Here is a 22,533-nt window from a genome sequence, read left to right on the forward strand (position 1 = left end):
GCAAGTTTTTGGGAGAGACTTTTCATAGATTTCAAGGAATTGTGTTTTACTTTTGTTCTCAGTGACCAATCATATTGAAAGAATGGCATAGTATGATCATCTAAACTCCCATTCATTGAAACCATAATCTGTCAGTGAGTGAAATTAGCATGCACATGCAATCAAGGGAAGTGACACACTGTTATTGAAACAATAATAAAATGAATTTTCATCCTAGAATGCACATGGAATTTTAATGATTCTTGCATATATTTCCCATAGTACTGTTGAGATTAATTGATTTCATTGATCTTGCATCAGTTACTAGGGCAGGGTATTGAAAAATAATTTTTGATAGTATTTAATATGATACAGAGTAATGAAATGCAATCCATATTCACTGCGATCTGGACATCCCAAAATGGATGATACTGACACAGCTGAAAATTAGTAGTACTCTAGCGACAAAGTCTACGGGGTTAAAGAACCACTGAGCCAGAAGAGCTGAGATTTACATGAAAGCTTCCTGACACAATGCAGATTCAAGTTTGTTCAAATCATGCCCCCCCCCCCTTGGGGGGTTTGATGGGGCCACAATAGGGGATCAAAGATTTACATACAAATATATAGGATAAATCTTTTGAAATCTTCTTCTCAAGAACCAGAGCCAGAAAAGCTGAGATTTACATGAAAGCTTCCTGACATAATGCAGATTCAAGTTTGTAAAAATCATGGCCCCTGGGGGTTGGATGGGGCCACAATAGGGGATCAAAGATTTACATACAAATATTTAGGAAAAATCTTTTAAAAATCTTCTGAAGAACCACTGAGCCAGAAAAGCTGAGATTTACATGAAAGCTTCCTGACATAATGCAGATTCAAGTTTGTTCAAATCATGGCCCCTGAGGGTATGAATGGGCCACAATAGGGGATCAAAGTTTTACATACAAATACATAGGAAAAATCTTTTAAAATCTTCGTCTCAAGAACCACTGGACCAGAAAAGCTGAAATTTACATGAAAGCTTCCTGACGTAGTACCTGGCAAGCATTCCCAGATTCCCAGGTACTGCAGATTCAAGTTTGTTCAAATTGTGACATCCCCCACCCCCCACCCTGAGTAGAATTGTAAAATTATAGATTTGATGATCCCAAGTGTAGGTGATTTGGTATCGGGGTTGGGCCAACTGGTCAGTTATTAAATATGTGAATAGAAATTTTTAACTTCTTGATAACTGCCATTCCAAATTCTTTTAAAATTTGGAATGAAGCATCTTTTAGACAAGGGAGACATAAATTGTAATTTTCAGGACTCTTGCACCCCTTGGGCCTTAGGGGTGGGGCAAAAACTGCCAAAAATCGATAAATTTTCAAAAATCTTCTCTGCACCTGCACATCATTAAGAAAAACCAAATGCATGGTGATGTAGAGAAGGAAGGTCTCTACCAGAATTGTAACTTACGGGATCCCCCATGTTAGAGGTTCCGACTCCAGGGCGGGGCCAAACTTGGTATATATAGTGTATATGCGCAAAACATATAAATGATACCTGCTTTAAAGCTGTATGGTCCGAATTACAATATTTTTTTCCATCTCGTAAAAACGCTATTAAATCATCGCACGTATGTAGTTATGAGGCTGTAAGACATATCATACATTATTATACCCCCTGCAACAAGTTGTGGGGAGTATACTGGAATCGGGTTGTCCGTCTGTCTGTGCGTCCATCTGTAGACGCAATGGTTTTCGGGCTCTAAAGCATTATCCTTTCCACCTACCGTCACCATATCATATATATGAACTACCCATGGGATGAAGATGTTCCCTATCGATTTTGGGGTCAAAAGGTCAAAGGTCAAGCACACTGGACATCGAAGTAGCAATATGGTTTCCAGGCTCTAAAGCGTTATCCTTTCCACCTACAGTCACCATATCATACATATGGACTACCCATGGTATGAAGATGTTCCCTATCGATTTTGGGGTCAAAAGGTCAAAGGTCATGCGCACTGGACATCGAAGTAGGGATATGGTTTCCATTTAAATTCTTTAATGGCTTTTTTCATCGCATGGAGATGCTGTGTTTCTAGATACCTTTTGGATCATAATACTGAAGTTTTACCTATTACCAACACCCTTTGGGAGATTGGGGTAAGCGGGGGGTATTCTTAGTGAGCATTGCTCACAGTACCTCTTGTTTCACCTGTTTTAATCAAAATTATTAGATTTTAAATCGGTGTTTACAAATAACTGCGTCACTCTGCCGATTCCAGTGACAGCATGTGACCAGTTCAAACTTTCAGATCATCGGTGGTCTGATCTGTGTAAAGCTGTGTATTTTGTTACAACAGTACCGTGCCATAAGTTAAATAGAGATAAAAATATCAAATACCTCTTAATGATTCGTTGTTTTACGCTCTCAGCCTTAAAACTAGACAGTTGCGTTTGAGTTAATACATCATGTTGGGATTCCCCTGACACGCGTGGGTCTATTTATAGACGTCTATTTATGGGATGATTTATATATGTACCACAGTATATTTACTTTCTAAATATTATTCTCACTGTTTTCTTTTACATGCAGATGTTTTCAAGCATGTAATTAAGGGAAAGTTAATAACTTTATGAAGTAATTAATCTGCTTTAAAGTAATTATGTACAAAAATAATACATGAACATTGGGTCATACAGCTTTAATGCTATTGATACTAAATTGAAACTAAATGGATGTTTAGAAGGAGTAGGTAGTCCTTCACCAAAGTTGTAAATTTCATGATCCTAGGAGGTAAAGGTTTGGTGTCGGGGTGGAGCCAAAATTATCATTGTGATTATTGTCTTTATCATTTGATTCAGAAGGACTTCTTTAAGTTTACTGATTCAGTATAATTTAAGCTAAATGCCTATTTAGTAAAAGCAGGAGAGGATATACAAAAAATGGTGAATTTCACAACCCCATGGTTTTGAGTTCAGGATGGGTCCAAATTAGTGATAATGCTTGATGATAATACAAATATTATATCATGTAAAGCCTTTCATCAGTGTATGCACTTTTGAGGACATTTGAAATTTTAAGAACACATCTTGTTTTATCTGTTGCTGAATATCAGAAATTAGCTAATATATTTCCAGAACAGTAAATTGGGACTAGTGATACTTTAAACTAGTGCTTAGGTGACCGATGAGGCCTGTGGGCCTCTTGTATTCATTGGAACAATATTATATTGGTTTTATTATACTATAGAGTGTGGAAGAGCAATTTATGGAATATCTAAAGGCACAGTCACAATGAGGGTGATAGTTACCAGTGGTACCGGTGATAAACTAAGGGGATCATGTGTGTATTTTCTGAGAACAAAAACTGATGTCAACATCACAAGCAAAAACATTGAAACAGTAAGTATTCTTTGCAAATGCATAGTATAAAGATATTACTTAGAAGTGACCAAATTTCGGTTGTCTGATTTTGTGTAGACATCACTGTAAAATTTTGAAATATGTAAATTAAGCTGTGTGTTTTTCTGGTAAAGCAGAAATTTTAAAGCATCATAAAATAGTTGAGATAAATATTGTTGTCACTCTCAGATTTCATTGTGTATTTTTATGATAAAAGGTGGGAACTTTTGATTGTTTTGTAGGAGATACTCTTTGGGTACCTGGATATGAATCAAATTTCGGGAATTTTAGCTGCATTTGAGTTGGTGATGTCTAAAGTGTATATGCCAGCACTAAAAGCTTATGACAGATGGGGAGAAATGGAGGAGTCTCCACAAGGAAGAAAAGCAAAGAAAAACTTCATAGATAATTTTGGCAACTTTCTTGTGTACCTGAGAAGTAAGCACAATATTTATGTAACAATTTTTTTAAAGGTGTATTGATTTGTACACAAATTAATTTACCAGATCTAAGAATATGTTCATCTTATCATATCTTCCAAACTGTTTGGGAGCTAGTGTTTAGAGGAACTACCCTGTCTGTCCTGGTCATGATGTCCATTTTTTGGGTATATTAGAAGAGTCACTCTATCTGTCTTGCAAGTAATGTCCATTTTTTAAGATCCCAAACCTGTTGGGGTGGGGTTATTTATGGGAATCGCCCTTGGCCTTACTGTTTTGTAGGTGATGCCCATTTTCTAGATTTTACAGTGGACTAGTTTTGATGAGATTCATGGAACATGAAAAATATCTCCTTAATTCTGCAGTTTGTTATATCCATTGTCATGGCATTATTAAATTGTCACAAGATAACAAAGTGTGTTAAAATTATTCTGCAAATTAATACCAACTTTAAAAATCCTCTAAATATGCATGTTTTCATAAAAAAAATTTTTTTTAGTTTATTCTTTAAAAGATGAATACATTGAAGATCATTTGGTAATCCTAACAATGTCATATTTTCACTTTTTAGCTCACCTGAGCAAAAATGAGCTATCAAAATTTGTTTATTGTCTGTCATTCTAAACTTTTCACATTTTCATTTTCTCTATTAAATCACAGGACCAATTTATATCAAACTTGGCACAAAGTATCCTTTAGTCAATTGATTTAAGTTGATTCAAATGAAGGGCCTTGTCCTCTTGATAGGGGAGAGGATTTTAAAAATACTGAACATCGGGTGGGTGTCTAAAACTAATGCACAAGAAATGTTTGTATTTACACGAATGATTTGTTATTTAGTTTAGATTATAGTTTTTTTAATTGGTGATCCAATGGTGTTCGAAAGTGTTACATTTTTAAAAAAAAGGATGTCAAATGAAAAAATCTAAAAAAAAAAATTATGCCTCCACCATGAAATTGTTAATAATGAGCTAATACAGCTTACTCCAAATGCGTATTTAATTGTCTAAAGGTTCAAGTTGAAATGCACAGTATTTGAAATATCCACCTATAGAAATGAAGCATGTGGGAAGTACAGTTTGCATTAGGAGCAGTAGGACAGATTCTAGTTCTTGATAGTTTTAGCTCACATGATCTCTACACACATTATTAGCTTTTCTGATCAAAATTCTTCTGATATATATTTGTTGTTGGCATGTTTTTTGTCCACATTTCACATGTTTGACCTCTTCTCTAGAACCTTTTGACCATAAATAATTGGAAAATAGTATAGATAAGATGGGATGTATAAAAATCTTTCTTAGAATCACTGAATAAGACAAACTAAACAAAATCATTAGCCTCTATATGATTTAGATGAATCATATTGCTCAGGCAAAAGGGGTTTATTATTTAAAATCTTTATCTCTACACCCACAAGTTAAACTTGAGAGTAAGAGCAGTGACTCAGGTGAGCATGGTGGCCAATATGCTTTTATATTTCATTCCTAAGGTGCCCAAGCAAATTCAGGAGAAGGAGTTCAATTGGCAAAATGTACAAGTGAAAAGATTAATATTAGAGAAGTTGGAACTGTCTCCAAATGCATTCAGTTAGCAGCCAATTCAGATATTGTTACAGAAATGGAAGACCTTGTGTCAACATGGTGCAAACAGATTGAGCAGGTAAAATGACAAATTTCTTATAATAGGTGTTGTATTAGTCTGTTGAATGTTACCATAGGAGTAAAAATTATGTGTTTTATTATATCAAGCTAGATAAGTTATACACTTCATGCAAATTATGCAATTTAATTCAATTGGATTAAAGAAGTAATCAAGCTAATTTCCTAATTAATCATGTATTCTCTGAGTCGGATAGTGAACGCCCCATTTTGAAATATACATGATCATGTGACATTGCAAGCAGAACAATTACATGGCGATGTAAAGATGTAGACGGCCTGCAGGCTGTTGGCGGGACACATTCAGTGATAAAAAGACTGTCAAGTGGAAAACAGGGTAGAGGGAACAACTGTGAGCAATGGAAGGGGAGTTTGATTTCATGTTTAACATGAAATCATTCAGTATGACTACATTCTGTAAATGAAATCCTCATTGCCCATGATGTTTCTATAACACTTTTCTCTCGTGCTTGTGCATATCCACCATAGACTTCATTCCATCATAAAAATACATTAGAAAATCACTGTTTTTCCCTTACATTGAGTATACCAGTACTCCTTTAATACCCGTATATAGTTTGTCAAAATTGTCAAATCATATTATTTTTCTTAGTTTATCATCCTGACATAAAACATGGTCTGGCGCATATAGCAAACAAATGGGATATTATAAAATGTAAACAAAATGAACCGAAATCCAGATAATACAAACTGAACTGAATGTAATTTTACTGAGATGAATGGACTTTTTAGTTAACCGTGACATTACTGCGCATGCATTCCTGTTAGTTTGTACTAATGCATTTTAGCCATATAGTTTGTCACTTTCAAATCCATTTTTGACCAAAGAATAGTTTATTTGGATGTTGAGTCCTTTCTTTAATTGTCCCCCACCGCAACGTGGATAGCGACAAAGAAAAACTGGTGTCCATGGGATTGTCCGTCTGTCCCACTTGACTTTGTGGATGCAACTCCTCCAAAACCGCTCAGCGGATTTTGTTTAAATTTTGTGGGATTGTTAGTTACCATATGTAGTTGATTGTGCTGCCAATTTGATTCGACAAATTTTACAGGAGTTGTGGAACTTTGTTAAATTTGTACTTACTACACTATAGGAACACTTTGGACGCAACTCTTCAGAAACCGCTCAACAGATTTTGTTAAAATTTTGCAAATGTTGGTCACCATATAGTTGATCATATTGCGTTGCCATTTTGATTCGACAAATATTACAGGAGTTATGGGATTTTGTTGAATTTGTACATTCTACACTTCATGCACACTTTGTGGATGCAACTCCTCAGAAACCGCTCAAGAGATTTTGTAGGATTGTTAGTCACCATATGAAGTTGCGCCATTTAATTTCAACAATTTTACAGGAGTTATAGGACTTTGTTTAATTTTTACATGCTACACTATGGGAACACTTTGTGGATGCAACTCCTCAGAGACTGCTCAATGTATTCTTTCAAATTTGGTGGAATTGTTAGTCACTATAAGTAGTTGATCATATTGCGCGACCATTTCAATTTGACAATATTTAGAAGAGTTATGGGTCTTTGTTGAATTTGTGCATGCTACATTATAGGAACACTTTAAGGACACAACTCCTCAGAGACTGCTGTATGGATTTTGTTAAGATTTTGCAGGATTGTTAGTCACAATATATAGTTGATCATATTCCTCCAAAATTTTGATTCTTCAAATGTTACAGAAGTTATGGGACTTTTGTGCTGCAAGCATTATTTGCACGGTGGGGGACATATGGCTATGCGTAGCAATCTTGTTACCACTGCTTTACTGAATATATTGGATGGGCGTATTTTGCAGTGTGAGCATCTCTGTTGTAATCAGAGCAGATGTATTTACACTAGTGTACCAAACATTTATTCCTCATCTCTGTTTGAGTAAGATGACAGGTAAGCAGGGTGGCCCATGGGCCTCTTTATGAGATGGAGAGGGGAGTACTGACATCGTAATCTTTTATTGAAAACTACATAAAGTTTCCTCAAATGTAATTGACAGTGAAAATTTGCAATTGGGTTGATAAATTTTAGGCATAAGTATACTTTGTGATGGCCTACCTAGCTTGTGACTTGATATTAAGAATAAATGTGCAGATTTTGGCTGAGAGTGATCAGATGCGGAAAGAAGCTGATGATACAGGTCCATTAGCAGAGTTGGAGCATTGGCGCCAGCTGATGGCCAGATTTAATGCCTTGTTGGAACAGATAAGAAGCCATAACTGCAGAATGGTCATTAACATCTTAAATGTTGCAAAGTCAAAAGTATTAAGGGTAAGAAAGCTCAAGTGTACCTAGAATATTTTTCCAGGATCAGTTGCAAATTTGTTGTGAAAACAAGATGTTGTACTGAAAATGTGCTGCTATTAATTATATCCCTTTAACTGAATTTTTCAGAAGTGGAAAGATCTTGACAAGCGCATCACAGACAATGCCAATGAAGCAAAAGACAATGTGAAGTTTCTCTATACACTGGAGAAGTACTGTGAACCATTGTACAGATGTGATCCAGTAAGTTATTCAAACTATTTAATGCTTTCTTTGTTGTTTTATCGGGTGATGAAGGTTGCAAGCATTGCAGAAAAAATTCATAACCTGCATTAGTGTGTTATGCAATTTTTTCCTTCAATGGTTGCTACTTTCATCACCCGATAAAACAACAAAGAAAGACATTTTATTGTTTATATTTTTTATGTATTTTTAAAAGATACAAACTAGATTTAAGTACCGTATTTTGCCAAATACACACTTTTTTTCAAGAATTTTCTGGTATGAGAAACTTTATAACAAACGTACTGGTAAAGACATGGGATTTTCAACAGTTAAATAAACTAGTTCTACAAACTGATTTACACACAAACTGGTTCATGTAGATATAAAGATAACTTTAATAGAGCCAGTGCTTTGTTTGGGATACTTTATAATTGGCTGATGATAATCATATTTTGTTTCAAACTGTAAAACTGAACCCAATTTTTGTTGCACATTGATATTTTGTATCATAGTGTGTGATTTCCCCCCAAAAGGTTTATAATAGTGTGTGTATGAGCAAGATAACTCGGATGAAAATTGTGGCTCATGGGCATCTTGTTAGATTTATTCTAAGAGATATTCATTCAAATCATTGATGTGGATTACATGTAACTTCGATTATCATGCCATGGCAATTGTGAATATACAAAGTAAAACTTATAGCAGGAAAAATTTGAAAGAATTTAGCTATCTCCCAGTAAATGAAGTTTAAGGGGGTGAGATGGGAGCTAGGTTATACAGGAATTGCATTGTACTTCGGTTTCTTTGTCAGTCCTATTAAGGTTGGATTTTTGTTATTTCTCAATAAAAGCCCACTTTTATACAGCCAGCACTTTGTTTGGGATACTTTATAATCGGCTGATTATCAGAGATGCCAACTGCTCCGATTTCTGTGGAGCATCTCCGATTTTTTGCCTCGAAATCCGCTCTCTGAGTTGACGCTGAATATGCTCTGTTTTTTGGGGGGAGTTGTTGGGGTTGGAAATACCACATGCACCTGAAGTATGGATATTACTACCCCCCCCCCCCCCCCCCCCCCCCCCCTTTTTCATAATTTTTTTTTTGGTGGCAATAATTTCTCTGAAATGTATGAATTCCCAGTCTATCTCATCCCTCTTTCGATTCATGTAATCGTTTCACACTTTTTGTAAGCTTTAAAGATTGGCCTTCTACCGGTATAATAAAATACACAAGGTAAGAAACAAAAATTTGTAAACAAACAGGGGGTCCCCGTTTCCGGGCACATTTTCCAAGTAATTACAGCGTTACCTAAGGAATTTTGACGAGCGGCAGGTCGGGGAGATGTCATACTACAAGTCTCTTCAACTCAAAACCCATCTCATCTCTTTTATTTGACACAATCTTGCGTGCATTGATCGGACAGGGCTTCATCTCTTCCACTGGCAGCCAAAAAGGAGGTCACAGAGTACGAATTTATAACGTGTCGTGTGATTGGTCCGCGAATAATCCCGAGACCCTTCGGATGATCCCGAGACTAAGCAATGTCTTTGCGAACCAATCACACGGCGCGTACAACAAATTCGTACTCTGTGACCTCCTTTTTGGCTGCCAGTGGAAGAGATGAAGCCCTGTCCGATCAATGCACGCAAGATTGTGTCAAATAAAAGAGATGAGATGGGTTTTGAGTTGAAGAGACTTGTAGTATGACATCTCCCCGACCTGCCGCTCGTCAAAATTCCTTAGGTAACGCTGTAATTACTTGGAAAATGTGCCCGGAAACGGGGACCCCCTGTTTGTTTACAAATTTTTGTTTCTTACCTTGTGTATTTTATTATACCGGTAGAAGGCCAATCTTTAAAGCTTACAAAAAGTGTGAAACGATTACATGAATCGAAAGAGGGATGAGATAGACTGGGAATTCATACATTTCAGAGAAATTATTGCCACCAAAAAAAAAATTATGAAAAAGGGGGGGGGGGGGGTAGTAATATCCATACTTCAGGTGCCTGTGGGAAATACGATAGAAAGTGAAAGTAAATGTTTAGGCACAATGGAGACGGAGAGCAGTAGGGATGAAAACAACAATAGTACCTCGTCAAAGAAAAAATTTAAGTGCCAGCACAATCAAAGATATACCTCTGAATATAATTCTTGCTTCAAAAAATCTTCCTTGGCAATAATTTTGCACTTTGTGCGGGACTCATTAGTGTGGCACACGGAGGTATCAGTGATTTGAAGAGGCCCGTTTCAACTAAGAATTATTATGACCTAGCCCATTTGCAAGAAAAGCAAAGGAAAATTTCAAATTTTTTCACAAGCAACAGTGCTGAAGAGATTGGGGTCGTGAAGGCTGAAGTTATCTTTACCAAATTTCTAATTGAAAACAAAAAAGAAGACTGGTACTTAGGGAGCCTTAGTGATCCATAAGGTTTACATGAACAGCAGGGGAGGGAAGGCTCGTACAGCAGCTCCAACAAAACATGTGCAGCTAAAAGCGAAATCAGCAACATACAACATATTACATTAAACTGATGATGTGATTTAAACTAAAATGATATTCTTTAACAATAACTTTGATTGTTTTATGTGTTCAATAAGAGTTAATTAAAGTTGAGTATTATTAATACCTAATCAATTTTTACTGAGTTTTAAGGCATAAATTTGCAATTTTCCCCCTGTGCCTCTTTTTTGTCATCAAATGTTGGCATATCTGGATTATAATCATATTTTGTTTTTTTTAACAAGAGAATCATTTTCTCTGTCAACTTTATACTTTATTACAATTAATTATTGTTATTTAATGAAAAAGTCCAAGAAGTTCATGCAGAATAACAAGCAAAGAGTGAAATTTTGATTTGGGGTTAAAAGCTTATAGGTCAAGTGAACTTTTACCCATAAGTTTTTCAGTAGTCACCATATTTTACACAGATATGGGATAAGGGCAATCTTTATTATACCCCCCGCAACAAGTTGTGGTGGGGTATACTGGAATCGGGTTGTCCGTCCGTCCGTCTGTAGACGCAATGGTTTCCGGGCTCTAAAGCATTATCCTTTCCACCTACCGTCACCATATCATATATATGAACTACCCATGGGATGAAGATGTTCCCTATCGATTTTGGGGTCAAAAGGTTCAAGGTCAAGCGCACTGTACATCGAAGTAGCAATATGGTTTCCGGGCTCTAAAGTGTTATCCTTTCCACCTACAGTCACCATATCATACACATGGACTACCCATGGGATGAAGATGTTCCCTATTGATTTTGGGGTCAAAAGGTCAAAGGTCAAGTGCACTGGACATTGAAGTAGCAATATGGTTTCCGGGCTCTAAAGCGTTATCCTTTCCACCTACAGTCACCATATCATACATATTGTCTACCCATGGGATGAAGATGTTCTCTATCGATTTTGGGGTCAAAAAGTCAAAGGTCACGCGCACTGGACATCGAAGTAGCAATATGGTTTCCATTTAAATTCTTTAATGGCTTTTTTAATCGCATGGAGATGCTGTGTTCCTAGATACCTTTTGGATCATAATACTGAAGTTTTACCTATTACCAAGACCCTTTGGGAGATTGGGGTAAGCGGGGGGTATTCTTGGTGAGCATTGCTCACAGTACCTCTTGTTGCTATAGTTTTTCAAAATGATACCCTGTTTTTTATGTACCCTGCAGCATTAGAACGGCTCTGGTTTTATTATTTGAGTTATATTTTTATATTTAAGTTTTATAGATAATGCCGAAAAGAATTATTTGTCTGATCGACAACTACAAGGCATTTTCTAGTCTGTTGATAGTCTGGACCTGTGCCGTAGAGTCCAGTGTGTACAATACACCAGTCTTTCTTCATATTTACCTTCATTACAGATTTCAATGACAGACTGTTTGCCTGGCCTGCTCAATGCAGTTAGAATGATCCACAATATATCAAGATATTATAATACTTCGGAGAGAATGACATCCCTCTTCATTAAGGTAACATTTAGTGTTGTGAAGATTTTCTTTCAAAGGAATGCATTACGAATGTGGGAAACCATAATCTTTTATAATTATGTTTGTTGTACATGCAATTTTATATGTAATCAAATAAACCATAAATGTTTGCTCAAATTGGCCTTGATCTGGTTGCTATCACATTAATTGGGATCTTGTGGTTATTATTGGTGATGAAATGATTGTCGATTGTTTTTGGCGCGTTGATTCCGATTATCAATTCCATTTTTCATAATCGATTGTCGCCCGAACACAAACCCACAATAAACGAATCGAGTATGTATGCATTGATTAATACATTTGAAAAGGGAGAGAAGGATTCCTATATCATCACCATGGATAATGAAATCAATCAACAATCATGAAGTTGATATCTAATTTGAGATTCCTCTGACTCTTACCCCTGCTTTTATATTGTGACGTGCAGGGAAAAGTCATGGCGACACCAGCTAGTGTTGCTGCTTTGCCTACCTTTTACAACTTTAATTCGCTGATCTAGATAGGATCCAATTATCGGATGAGTTTTTTCAAGTTAATCATGACTATTTTGACGCCGATTGGAATTTTATGCATTTGTGTGATGACGTCATGCACAAAGAAATTGAATGGCAAGGAGGCGACCAAAGTCAAAGTGATGTTTCATTTGTCAGTGTTAAAGCTTTTTACAAGGCAATAGCATCGTATGAATCATGATTAAATTATAGAATAATCATCTGATAACTGAATTCTCGCGTCTTGGATGTAGATCCGCGAAATAAAGTTGTAAAAGATAGGCAATGCAGCAACACCGCTACACTAACTGGTGTTGCTGAATTCCCACTTTATGATAAGAAGTGCGCTCGGACTCTCCCCTGCACATGTCACAATGTAAAACAGGGGTAAGAGTCGAAGGAGTATCAGATTAGTTGATAATTATACCCCCCGCAACAAGTTGTGGGGGGGGGGGGGGGTGTACTGGAATCGGGTTGTCCGTCTGTCCGTCCATCTGTAGACGCAATGGTTTCCGGGCTCTAAAGCATTATCCTTTCCACCTACAGTCACCATATCATACATATGGACTACCCATGGGATGAAGATGTTCCCTATTGATTTTGGGGTCCAAAGGTCAAGCGCACTGGACATCGAAGTAGCAATATGGTTTCCGGGCTCTAAAGCGTTATCCTTTCCACCTACCGTCACCATATCATACATATGGACTACCCATGGGATGAAGATGTTCCCTATCGATTTTGGGGTCAAAAGGTCAAAGGTCAAGCGCACTGGACATCAAAGTAGCAATATGGTTTCCGGGCTCTAAAGCGTTATCCTTTCCACCTACCGTCACCATATCATACATATGGACTACCCATGGGATGAAGATGTTCCCTATCGATTTTGGGGTCCAAAGGTCAAGCGCACTGGACATCGAAGTAGCAATATGGTTTCCGGGCTCTAAAGCGTTATCCTTTCCACCTACAGTCACCATATCATACATATGGACTACCCATGGGATGAAGATGTTCCCTATCGATTTTGGGGTCAAAAGGTCAAAGGTAAAGCACACTGGACATCGAAGTAGCAATATGGTTTCCGGGCTCTAAAGCGTTATCCTTTCCACCTACAGTCACCATATCATACATATGGACTACCCATGGGATGAAGATGTTCCCTATCGATTTTGGGGTCAAAAGGTCAAAGGTCACACGCACTGGACATCGAAGTAGGAATATAGTTCGGTTTGTCATGCCATTTGTTTTTTACACTCGGAAAAGAGGTAGTTTATACCTATTACCAACACCCTTTGGGAGATTGGGGTAAGCGGTGGGTATTCTTAGTGAGCATTGCTCACAGTACCTCTTGTTTGATATGTATCCCTACCCAAAGAAAGTTGAGTCGGACGTGTGGAAATTATCTAGGTTTCTTAAAACTAAAGCCAATCTAGATGTCATGGCTGAAAAAAAAACCACCCCTTTCGCTCTTCGTTAAAAGGCTAATAGGTGTGTGTATGTTGTACATATGCATAAAACTTAAAACAAAGATTTTGACTGATTATTGATTATGAAATTTTTCATATTATTCAACATTAGTTATTATTGAAAAGATGATGTATTATGATAGAAAGGTTTTCAGTTGTGCTACCAATTAATTGGGAAACACCCTGTTTCCTCAAACTGTACAATGAAATATTAAAAGTCAGCAAATATGCAGGATATATCATCATGATATAGGATTTGAAATCCAATATTCTGTACAAAATAGCAGCAGTAACACATATACAGATGTACATGAACCGAAGATGTTGTTTTTGCAATAAACTAGAGTCTGATATGCTTTGTTTGTACATCCCATTTGGGAGTTATTCCCCCCCTTTGTATAGGGACATCACTAACTACAGGTTAAGTGCCACAACTATAGCAGCGATAGTCAATGCTTACTGTGACACATGATTCCCACATTTAAGGTCATATTTGAAAGACCTGTGACCTTCACTTCAAATGCTGGGCACTTGGCAAAGAAACTGTCAAGTGCTACTATGTTAAATTAAGTTTTAGGTTTGGTGTGGCACTGGAATCAAGACTCAGACCAGGGCTTTGGGCTTGCGTAGCAAGGGCCCTTACTATTAGTGTAACAGGAGAAAGAAATAAACATCAACTCCAAATCCTGTTTCTCGAGTTCGAGTCTTGTATTTAAGATGATGTAATTGCTGTACATAACATGAACCCTGAAATACACAATAAGTGATGGCAATATTTCATAATAAATCAATGACAATCATATAGACAATCAGTAGTATAAACTATGCAATTTATACACATGTGACTCATTATTTGCTCTACTGATTATTGATATATGAAAATAAAATGGATTTATTTTTCAGCTGTGTGTTATTAATTTAAAGTTTTAAGTAGATATTTTATATTGTGTAAATAAAATAATAAATAATATCTGAAATACATTCAATATGTGTCATGTTTAGTTTTTAATCTGTCAACACCCAAAACTGTGTTTTTCTGCCTCTCCTAAATGGGACATGAAAAAAATATTATTTGTTTTTTAAGCACATTTGCCATAATATTGCTTATTATAGAAAACGGTTGGTATAATTGAAAAGATTACTATATAAGGGTTAGAAAAATGCAGGTAAAGTTTATTTATGTTTCTTATAGACCTCAAACGAATGTGTAGAATAAAGGGTGTTAGCGTTCCAAGTGTGTCGGTCTGTCAGGTTACGTGAGAAATGGAGTGAAATTCCATTGAAATGGTGATAATTTTTGTGGGGTAAAACAGCATGTTTACATCAATAATATTCTATTAAATATGATATAGAAGCATCCACTATTCTAAAACTAACGATGTGGCATCAGTCTTATAGATAACTACATGTTTGTAAATGTCGGTAAAAGTCGTGGTTACGTGTGTTACCCTATTTTCGGCTTTCAAAGAGGGAAATTCCAAGATTATAAATAGTTACGCATGCGCACTGCATGGCTTGCGGCGACCTTTCAACTGAACAGAAATAGCTTTTCCGCACTTGTGATTGTTGTCAGAAGTTCAATACAGATGAAATTCTGTCAGGTATGTTACGTGATGTTACGTGAGTAACAATTTGGTATAAAAGTTACGTGAATATTGCCAAAACTCCCATTAACTGAGCGAATCGAGACATTTTTCTGGCTATTATCGTCGTATTAATATCCAATTCCTGTGTGCAAATATTTTTTACGACAAATGTTTTATTTAAACATTGTTGTGAAAAATTATCAACTAATGTAGTCCAAATTTACCGACTTGTACAAACTTCGCACGTAAAATTTACAGACGATGATATTCCTCTGTTCTGAACACACGTAACAATTACAGACTGCAATTTTCCGTAAAGATTACGTGAAAAGGGTATTGTTATTTTTGATTCTATTAAATGCAAACAGTAGGAAACAAATTAATTTTTAAATACTCTGCTTTTTCAAAGCCAAACAACGCGATTTTTAAAAAAAGATTTGAATGTTATAAATTACAGAATTTAAATGTCTGTCATTGTTACGTGAATAAAATTTACGTGTAAACTTGTCTTGTGGAACTAAATTTTTTCAGTATTATCTATGACCTGTATGTACATGTTACCTATGTCAATGTAGAAACCCTTAACATGTGTATATGGTACACATGTGTAAATTGTATCATGTAGTTATAATGTTTAATTGTTAATTTGTATATGCCCCCGAGGGCCCTTAATTGGTGAATAAATATATTCTATATATGTTACCTGGATATAGTTCATTGCATCCCCCCTTCCCAATTAAAAAAGTCATAAATTCCTATTGATCTTTACATAAATTTTATATTTCTATCAATAATAAGATCTATATGTACCTTAGTCCACAAAATGTTGACACAAGAATTTTGCAAAATTTATGTTGGTATTCGTTCACAAATGCGTTCTTTACTATTATTTTTTAATGGGGGGGTGGGGGGGGGGGTTGAACTAGATCCAAATTTTGAATATAAAGTTTGTTCGTAATAGTCACTTAGTTGCAAAAGAACATATGTTTTCAGAATGGCATCAAAATGAATAAATTGCACCCCCCTTCCCAATTAAAAAAGTCATAAATTCCTATTGATCTTTACATAAATTTTATATTTCTATCAATAATAAAGATCTATATGTACCTTAGTCCACAAAATGTTGACACAAGAATTTTGCGAAATGTATGTTGGTATTCGTTCACAAATGGTTCTTTACTATTATTTTTTAATGGGGGTGGTGGGGGGGGGGGGGGGGGGGGGGGGGGGTTTGAACTAGATCCAAATTTTGAATATAAAGTTTGTTCGTAATAGTCACTCAGTAGCAAAAGAACATATGTTTCCAGAATGGCATCAAAAATGAATAAATTGCACCCCCCTTCCCAATTAAAACAGTCATAAATTCCTATTGATCTTTACATAAATTTTATATTTCTATCAATAATAAAGATCTATATGTACCTTAGTCCACAAAATGTTGACACAAGAATTTTGCAAAATTTATGTTGGTATTCGTTCACAAATGCGTTCTTTACTATTATTTTTTAATTGGGGGGGGGGGGGTTGAACTAGATCCAAATTTTGAATATAAAGTTTGTTCGTAATAGTCACTTAGTTGCAAAAGAACATATGTTTTCAGAATGGCATCAAAAATGAATAAATTGCACCCCCCTTCCCAATTAAAAAAGTCATAAATTCCTATTGATCTTTACATAAATTTTATATTTCTATCAATAATAAAGATCTATATGTACCTTAGTCCACAAAATGTTGACACAAGAATTTTGCGAAATGTATGTTGGTATTCGTTCACAAATGGTTCTTTACTATTATTTTTTAATGGGGGTGGGGGGGGGTGGGGTTTGAACTAGATCCAAATTTTGAATATAAAGTTTGTTCGTAATAGTCACTCAGTAGCAAAAGAACATATGTTTTCAGAATGGCATCAAAAATGAATAAGTTCAGAAACAAAATAAAAGAAAATCCCATAGCAGAGGCAGAAATGAAAAAGAAACATGCTGAGGAAATGAAAAAACACAGAAAAAAATGGACTGAAAGTCAAAAGGAAAGAAACAGAGAGTTGAGCAAACTTCGCATGAAAAAAATGCGAGAGAAGAAAAAGAAAATGTTAGAAGAAATGCACAGCAGTGATCAAAACGAAACTGCATCTTTACCAGAAACAAGACAGCAAAGGAAAGATAAGGAAGAACAGAAACAGAAGCAGCGGGAATACAAGCGACAATGGCGGGCTAATCTTTCATCGCAGAAAAAGAGAAGAATACGAGAAAAGGATGCTACTGCAAAACGACTGAAACGAAAGAAAACTCCAGGCATAGCTATGAGGTTTCCTGCCAAGTCAACAACAGAAACAGGGAAAGAAACAGGTTTCTCATATAATGAGACTGCACTAAGAAAAGCCGTTTACAGAACAAAGAAACAAATACCTAAGAGTCCTACAAAGTATGCAAAAGTTGTGAAGAAATTACTTAAACAAGCAACTCCAAGAAAGAGAGCAGCATTAGAAAATGAAGGAATCTGTTCACCGTCATCAAAAAAGAATCTGACTGAAATGTTCAAAACAGTCAAAACAATCCATGAAGGTCTGAAAGGTAAAACAAAGATTGAAAAAAAGAAAAGAAAGGAGTTCCTGAGGAATTTTTCTGAACGATTAAGTCAGAAGCCGGATTTCCAAAAAACTTTTTGTGCCGCCACAGGGATAAAAAAAAAGTATTTATCACATGAATTTGTTTGTCCAAAGCCTGCAAAAATTAGAAAAGATGCCTTAGCACCAGCAACAAAAGGTAGCATTGTAGAATTCTTCAAAAAAGAAACAAATGCTGTGACAGTGTCCGATAAGAAAGCAATAAAAAAAGATCTGAGAGAAAAACATGTTTTAACAACCTCACAAAAAAGTTTATGGAACAGATGGAATGAAGAGAACCCTGATGAAAAGCTGTCCTTCTCAAAGTTTTGCACACTTCGACCAAAGAATGTTTTAACACAAGGTTATAGAAAATTATATCAGTGTTTATGCGAATATTGTGAAAACTTGAAACTAAAACTTGTTGCAATTAACAAATATCTAACAATGAAAGATCATGCAGAGTTAAAACTTTATGATGAATTTGATGCTGTGAATAAGACTCTCTGCCCTAAAGGGGAGGATAAGAAGTACCATAGAAGAGATTGTATTGATAGGAAGTGTGCACTTTGCGGGACTGCAATTCTAAAAACTCAACTGAAAGATGTAATAGAAATCAATAATCAGGAGGAAATCAAATGGAGTAAATGGGAAGTTGTTAAAACTTTTAACAGAAAAACAAACAAAGAAGTTTCCAAACGACAAGAGGTGTTAAAGAGTGGAACACCTGAAGAGCTTATTGATGAGATTGCAAATGAGCTCGACTTTTTGTCTATTCATTTGTTTGAAGCTAGATGGCAACAGGATCAATTCAGTCAACTTTCCAAAGAATTTCCAGAGAAGTCAGTTGTTATGACGATAGACTTTGCAGAGAACTATACTTGTTTCTCTCAAAATGAAATCCAAGGTGCCCACTGGGCTAAAGACTCGGTTACAATACACCCATGTGTTGTTCTGTATAGATGCCCAAACGACGGAGAAATTGTAGATGAATGCGTTGACATTGTAAGTGATGACTTATGTCATGATAGCCATGCTGTGAATTTTTTCACCAAATCTGTCATGAAACATTTAAAGGAAGAAAGACAGCTGGAAATAGATCATGCTTACATCATTAGTGATGGCTGTGCAGGTCAATACAAGTCCAAAGTACCATTGATGGATGCCAGTTGCAGTAAGGAGGATTTAGGTTGCACAGTTGAAAGATGCTACTACGGTAGCAGGCATGGAAAAAACCGGTGTGATGGAGAGGCGGGGGTTTTGAAGGCGAAAGGAACAAGAGCAGTCAAAAATGGTGAGGCAATTATATATGATGCTAAGTCCTTCTACAATTGTGTGAAAAGTCTAGAGAAAGGTCCAGCAGGTGAAACAGAATGCAAGCACAAAAGAAGAACCATATTATGGGTTGACAGTACAGCAATCAATAGGAAGAGAGATGACAGAAATGTCAAAACAGTAGAGGGAACCAGGAAACTACACTCAGTGTTGGGGGAACAGAGGGGGACAATTAGGACAAGACGACTGTCATGCTTTTGTGAGCAATGCCTATGCTTCAGATTTGACAGATGTACCAATACAGGACATGTTGAAATGTGGAAGACAGTTTTCTTGAAGTGTATCCTTTCAAAAAAAATGTGTTGATATTTAACTTTATGTTTAAGAAATGACTATTACTTAAATTTTCTATTTCAAAACCAAGGACAGCAACTGTACATTATAAATCAAACAAAATATACAAAAGACTAGAGCATGATAAACGAAATGTCTTTATCTTTCAAATCTATAGTGCTATACACGTATAGAACTTGTTTTATGCATGCCGCGTTCCCTGAGTTTGGTGAATTGTAATTCTGAAATTTCCTTAACAAATATAAGCAATCCAACAACAGGTTGTGGAGGATCAGGATGATTTGGATCATGATGCTGAAGGTATCGTGCTAGATGCAGTTGTTGCTGATGATGAGGATGGAATGCTGATCCGGCAGAATGCAGGTAAACATACAAAACAATTTCAAGAAATTTCTTCCTGTTTGTCTTCATGCACATTAAACAAATGCCGGTTCATGGTATCATGTATTTCTTTAAATATTCCTCATTTGATAGGATGGGGATCACACAAAACATTTTTTTAGTCTTGTTTGCTTTTGAATTTAGATTCATTTTATGTTTCAGAGTTTAGTCTGAGTTTTGAGTCAAACTCCTTAAAAAAATATAAGTAAAAAAGGCAAAAAATCAAAAATCTAAATTTGTGAAATTTTACAATTACAAGAATCCAGTTGAAGTATGTTTTTATTAAAGTTATACTGAGTTCTTATTTTATACATTTCCCTAAATGTTATCCATATTTTGCCATTAGATGAAAATGATATTGTTGCTGACCACAATGTTGAGAACCATGAACAGGCTCCAGTTGAAGGGGTTGATTTGTTGGAGGCTGGTGGAAGTGATGACCTGTTTAATGTTGGAGAGCTTCAGGACTTGAGTTACGACGCAAACACTTCCTTCTCTTATATTAAAGATGTAGATGATATTGGGTATGTATTGTACATTTCATGTCTGCTTTAATAACCAATTTGCTTCTTTCTGCTTCATGCATGGTATTGATTTTAATACTTGATTTCAATACCACTTTACATATCATTTTTGTCATATCTAATGCCATGTATTTGAAAAGGCGGTAACATCCTTAAAAAACTGTAACCATCAGTCTGTACATGTATGATTTCGTAGGTTTGCACCAGGCAACTATGTACTTGTTAAGCATGGCTCAGTGTCTATACCAGCAGTTGTAAGTTGCAGTCTGTTGAATTTTGGTTCTTTTAATGTGTATTTTGATTTTAGTTTGTATTACCTTGTTTTGCATTCTATTGAATTAACCTGAAACTACAAATTGGCTTATGGAACCAATTGAATCCTTTTAAATGCTGGCTACCCGTTGTTGATTTTGTTAAAATTGAATAATCCACAAGAATTTAGAAAATCAGTCAGTTTTTGATTATTTTAGTTGCTTTTCATATTATAAGTTTTCACTATGTATTGGTTCTGTTAAATTTTCAATTTGGTCTCAACATTTTTGAAGAGCAAGTTTGGATATTGATGTCAGATCGAATTTACATTCCTTACCTGTTAAATAGATGATAGAGTTCAATAGATGATAGAGTTCAATATATGTAGGTGCATGTATTGATTAGTATAAAAAAATTAACTGTATATTGTGTAGTGGTGAATAACTTGTTTATTATTTATTTCAGATCACAAGAAATGCCACTGACAACAAACAGGACGAAAAATTTATTTATATTAATTTTTTCAAGAACATTTCAAAGGATCATTGGACAATAAATTCAGAGGAATTTTCTTTGCTGAAAACGGACATTCTAAGGAAGATTAATGAACCTGAACTTGTGTTGATTGGTTCAAGATGCTACTGTAAATTTGTTCTCTAGGCAGAATGTATTGGTGACCCCAAATAGTTGAACAAAATGAACACTGTCATTTATGTTCAATATTGTTTATTTGCAAATTAAGTTTGAAATGTAATAAAAAAATTTATCAGTTACCATTTCACCTTTTTGTATACATGTATTCATTCAGGTTTGTTCGTGTTTGTTTTCTTTTCTTTCTGAACGCAGGTATTAACTTTGATAACAACCATGCTGCTAGTATATATATTACGATTTCATCTTTTACTCAGTTAAACCAATAAAGAAATTGTTAAAAATAAAATTATTAATTTCTAAATGAAATTGAAAGTATATAATAAAAAGGTTAGATACTTTGTATAGGAAGATATGACGACCTTGTTTTTTGTCCCTGGTACTTCTTTTAAATCACATATCTTGGACTTTAAAGTTCTTAAAACATAATGTGACAATAAACGTCTGTCCTGTTACGTGATTATATTCCCGATTACCTTGCTTTTCTCCATTTATACCAAATATCTACAACTGACCATGATGTTTCAAAGATAAATATGGCTTAACAGCTGTTGTCAAGAATGAAAAAAGTCATCATGTACAACAGTTTTGACAATATTTTTAAACGGACAGACATATACTGCCAGTGTCTGCATTTACGACTATGTTTGACAAGTATGATTACCAAATAAAAATAGAAAGTTTGAATACCATTGAATATGTCATCAAAAGAACACTATTACTTGTCATTTTAAAGCATAATATGTGTCAAATAAGTTTCTTGTTTCTTTGTATTAGTTAAAAATTCTTTCTTATGTCTGTCCTGTTACGTGAGTTTTTTGGTAGACACCGCATGCAAAAAATGGCCTCTAAAATTAGAAATAAAAGTAAAACTATCTTTGCACCATTTTTTCCTGAAAATAGAGGTATCATTGATTATAAAGCAAGCAATTTTAATGCAATAAAGCAAAGTTTAATTTTCACACTGTATGTCC

At 35.4% G+C, this 22,533-nt stretch overlaps 2 protein-coding genes across 3 annotated transcripts in view; both read left to right on the forward strand.

Annotated features, from left to right (window-relative positions):
* The window catches only part of LOC125678099 (dynein axonemal heavy chain 8-like), a 281,238-nt gene that overhangs the window by 22,043 nt on the left and 236,662 nt on the right, over window positions 1–22,533 (forward strand). The window contains exons 5-10 of the mRNA XM_056156251.1: window positions 3,220–3,371; window positions 3,614–3,809; window positions 5,304–5,473; window positions 7,593–7,769; window positions 7,893–8,006; window positions 11,855–11,962. Of these exons, the coding sequence (XP_056012226.1) occupies window positions 3,220–3,371; window positions 3,614–3,809; window positions 5,304–5,473; window positions 7,593–7,769; window positions 7,893–8,006; window positions 11,855–11,962 (917 nt within the window). The remainder of the gene's footprint in view (window positions 1–3,219; window positions 3,372–3,613; window positions 3,810–5,303; window positions 5,474–7,592; window positions 7,770–7,892; window positions 8,007–11,854; window positions 11,963–22,533) is intronic.
* On the forward strand, window positions 15,412–21,682 carry LOC125678090 (uncharacterized). 2 transcript variants are annotated; one of them, XM_048916216.2, is made up of 5 exons: window positions 15,412–15,535; window positions 17,420–19,737; window positions 19,998–20,114; window positions 20,479–20,656; window positions 21,374–21,682. In XM_048916216.2, exons 2-5 carry the CDS (start codon window positions 17,421–17,423, stop codon window positions 21,462–21,464), a joined length of 2,703 nt encoding a protein of 900 aa, XP_048772173.2. In that variant the 5' UTR covers window positions 15,412–15,535; window position 17,420; the 3' UTR covers window positions 21,465–21,682. The 2 variants fall into 2 exon arrangements, with proteins under 2 accessions (XP_048772173.2, XP_048772172.2); XM_048916215.2 differs by lacking the exon at window positions 15,412–15,535 and having other exon boundaries at window positions 16,529–19,737.

The sequence above is a fragment of the Ostrea edulis genome, chromosome 2 (genome assembly GCF_947568905.1).
Source record: "Ostrea edulis chromosome 2, xbOstEdul1.1, whole genome shotgun sequence".
Lineage (NCBI taxonomy): Eukaryota > Metazoa > Mollusca > Bivalvia > Ostreida > Ostreidae > Ostrea > Ostrea edulis.

Bases quoted from the DNA above. Each gene is read 5' to 3' on its own strand.
- LOC125678090 (XM_048916216.2), top strand. From the start codon at position 17,421: ATGGCATCAAAAATGAATAAGTTCAGAAACAAAATAAAAGAAAATCCC. The intron at 19,738-19,997 runs GTATCCTTTCAA...AACAAATATAAG, and splicing joins GAAGACAGTTTTCTTGAAGT to CAATCCAACAACAGGTTGTG. The intron at 20,657-21,373 runs GTATGTATTGTA...TATTTATTTCAG, and splicing joins AAAGATGTAGATGATATTGG to ATCACAAGAAATGCCACTGA.